We start from the raw sequence: 3,225 nt of genomic DNA on the forward strand, positions 1-3,225 counted from the left end.
CCGCCCGGCCCCGGGGAGGGATGCGGCGGCGCGGCGCCCAGGATGCCCCGCAGCCCCGGGACGCGCCTCAAACCCGCCAAGTACATCCCGGTGGCCACCGCCGCTGCGCTGTTGATTGGCTCCAGCACCCTCTTCTTCGTATTCACGTGAGTCTGCGCCGGGTCCAGAGCCTGGGGGCAGCGCTGGGCGGGGAGAGCGAGTGGGTGCACGTGCCCCTCGGGGACGGCGGCGGGCTGGGCGGATCAGCAGGAGGCGGCGAGGCCAAGGGGTTGCGTCCCGGGAGCACGGACAGGTGAATGCCTGGCCCCTCTGTGCGTTCTAGCAGGCCCTGGGTGTGGCTGCAGCCCTTCCTTTCCCGCGGTGCTTTGGAGGGGACGCGTGTCACCCAGTGTCACCAGCCCTATTCGCATTCAGAATGGGAGCTGTGAGCCCCCTTGTCGCGGCCAGCATGCAAAGCCAAGTTATTCCTGCGATTCCCGCGTAGGTGTGGCCTGCTCCACAGTTGCGGCTGGCCACTCCCGGCCTGGCGAGGGCCTTTTGCCCTCTTTGAGTACAATACTGTTAGAGGTTCCAGTCTAGGCTTCACCCAGGCTCCGATACCTACACTTCTAGGCATGAGGAACGGAAAGACCTCGGAGGCCAGGCCACCAGTTGTGGGGAGGGAGCACTCTTGCTAGCCTGGCACCCGGTGGTTCCAGCCTCAATTTCTTGACACAGGCTGGTTCACAGGTCATGGGGTCTTAGTGGTATTCTTGAAGATTCCTGACCACTCGTTTCTTTCCACAATTCTAAAGCCTTGACACAGTCCAGGTGACCAGGGGAATGGCCATTTGTTTCCAGGTTGGACAGCCCCGATGTGAGCCTGCAGTGGACCCGAGCCACCCTTTCCACTTGAGCAGCATTTGTGGGAGTCTGAATTCTGTGCCTGCTGGGGGAGGAGAGTCCTTACCTGGAGGCTGGGGTTGGGTGGGTGCCACCGGCTGCAAAGAGCAAGTTTAAAAAAGGCCTGTGTGGACGGGCTTATTTCTGGCTCCAGAGAGTCTGTGTATTCTTGTCACTCAGATGTCGGGGACTGTGGGACACAAAGGGGTGGTGGTAGGTGGGCTTGGGGAACTAGGGCTAGAGAAAACACATCTTGGAAAATTCAGTCTTTTAGAGGTCAGAGTGGGGTTCTGTCTCAGTGGGGTGTCTCAGGTACAGGGCAGTGTCTTGTAACAGAACTTTAGAATTAAGTCATGAAATGTGGGAATGAAAATTTTAAGAGAAGTTAAAATCCTCTGCCCCCTGCTCTCTTCTGTGGCTTCCGAGGGGCCGTCTTTGGTGGCTTCTGGGAACCTGACCCACCCCCAAGCTTTATTCTCTCTCTTTGCTCCCATTTTCCTGAGTGGTGCTTCTGCTGCTGTTCTTGAAGCTAGAGTTCTGGGCCCATACTTGTTGGTGCTCTTGAGGTGTGGGATTCTTTTTAGGGGATAGCACCTCAACCTGTGGGTAGCCCACCCTGACTTAGGCTGGCCTTGCAGTTAGGAAAATGTGGTATGACTTGGGCCCCACACAGTCTGTGTACATCCTCATATGCCCCTTGTGTGAGTCCTTGAGGTGTGGGCATGGCTGGCTCTGCTGGGGGTGCTCAAGGTGGCTCTCTTCTCAGAAAGGACTCTGCTAGGCAGCTGTGCTGATGTTGGCTATGCCAGAGTCCAGGCCAGTCTGGTAGCCATACTGGGTTAGGTATCTTTTTTAGAACAGGATTGGTATCCTCTCAGGGCCTTCCTCCTGCCCTGTTTCTGCCCAAGCCCACCGACACCCCAGATACCAAGAAAAGGGAGTAGTTCCCCAACCTACCCTTGGGGCCTGTACAGGGTCCTGGGACTTTTCCTGGAGGTGAGTATCCCCATGTCTCCTCTTTGTACAACTGAGTGTGAACTGCTCCTTTCAGGGCACAATTTACTTACATGCCAAGGACAAGTGGGTCAGCTAAGAAGGGGAGCCTGAGGACCGAAGTATCAGGGACACCCTCCCAAACCAGCTCACCCAGAGGGTAGGCCCAGCCACTGTGCAGGCTCTTTGTAGAAGCGGCTAGGGGCAGGCAGGGTGTGAGACATGGCTTGGCTCTCTGGAGGTAGGGTGCGAGAGTAAGGTAAATTTTGAGTCCCTTTCCCGGAAGCCTGCTGGGGTGTGTCTCTCTCTATGGTATAGTGCCAAGCTGGGTTTGGTGCTGGGGTGGGTCCAAAGGCTTCCTCCAGGCCAGGTTGCCCCCAGATCCACTTTACAAAAGGACATGGATAATGCATGCCCAAGGGTGGAGATGGCTGTCAGGCGGCCAATCCTAGAGCTATTAGGCCATTTGGGCACCTGGGGAGGTAGAGCTGGTTCTCAGGTGGTTCTGCAGGAGCCCTCTGCATAGTTAGAAGCCTGGTCTGGGACAGCAGGCAGTCCAGCTCTGGGCCTCTGGCAGCCTTGGGAGATCTAGTAATGAGTGGAGCATCATGGGAAGGAGGCCTAGGTGTGAAAACTGTGAACTCTTCTGCCAGGCTGTCCCGCTTGTGATGGGAGCTGCTGCTTTTCTGAGCCAGTTGCTCTGTGTGTCCAAATGTCTAGGGATTGGACAGGTGGGGGCAGCTGCCTCCTTCTCCAAGTCCTGGGATGTCCAGGGTGAGTGGCTGCTGCCATGGTTCCTGGATGCCCCACAGGCTAATGATGCTCTCAGATAGTGTAAGGAAGAACTTGATTAAAAGAAAATGTCTTGAGTAAAAATTTTCCATTCCACATTTAGCTTTGGCAGATATTCTGTCCCTGAAGTCACCCCCTTACTGGGCGGTGTCTCTGCTGGCCTAGGCGGGGCTCTGGACCTCCACCTGGGTGGGGCACTTAGTGATGGTTTGTGTTCTTGTCTGAATTACTGTTGCTCAGAGGCCATCTCAGACTAGAGTTCTTGGAGCCTCAGGGCTCCCACAGAGACACACAGACAGACAAACAGACAGAAGCACACACATATACATAGACAAGGACACTCTCACACAGATACCCTACACACACACACACACACACACACACACACAGAGATACCCCACACAGACACACACACAGAGATACCCCCCCACACACAGAGATACCCCACACAGACACACACACAGAGATATCCCCCCAACAAACACAGAGATACCCCCCACACACAGAGATACCCCCCATACACACAGAGATACCCCCCCACACAGAGATACCCCCCCA

At 55.9% G+C, this 3,225-nt stretch overlaps 1 protein-coding gene across 3 annotated transcripts in view; it reads left to right on the forward strand.

The window, feature by feature from the left end:
* Window positions 1–6: 6 nt before the first annotated feature.
* The window catches only part of Zdhhc8 (zinc finger DHHC-type containing 8), a 14,962-nt gene continuing 11,743 nt past the window's right edge, over window positions 7–3,225 (forward strand). For all 3 annotated transcript variants that reach the window (XM_005369959.3, XM_026777468.1, XM_005369960.2), the window contains exon 1: window positions 7–146. In XM_005369959.3, coding sequence (XP_005370016.1) covers window positions 43–146 — 104 coding nt within the window. In that variant the 5' untranslated portion in view covers window positions 7–42. The remainder of the gene's footprint in view (window positions 147–3,225) is intronic.

This window comes from Microtus ochrogaster, unplaced genomic scaffold (genome assembly GCF_000317375.1).
Source record: "Microtus ochrogaster isolate Prairie Vole_2 unplaced genomic scaffold, MicOch1.0 UNK68, whole genome shotgun sequence".
Lineage (NCBI taxonomy): Eukaryota > Metazoa > Chordata > Mammalia > Rodentia > Cricetidae > Microtus > Microtus ochrogaster.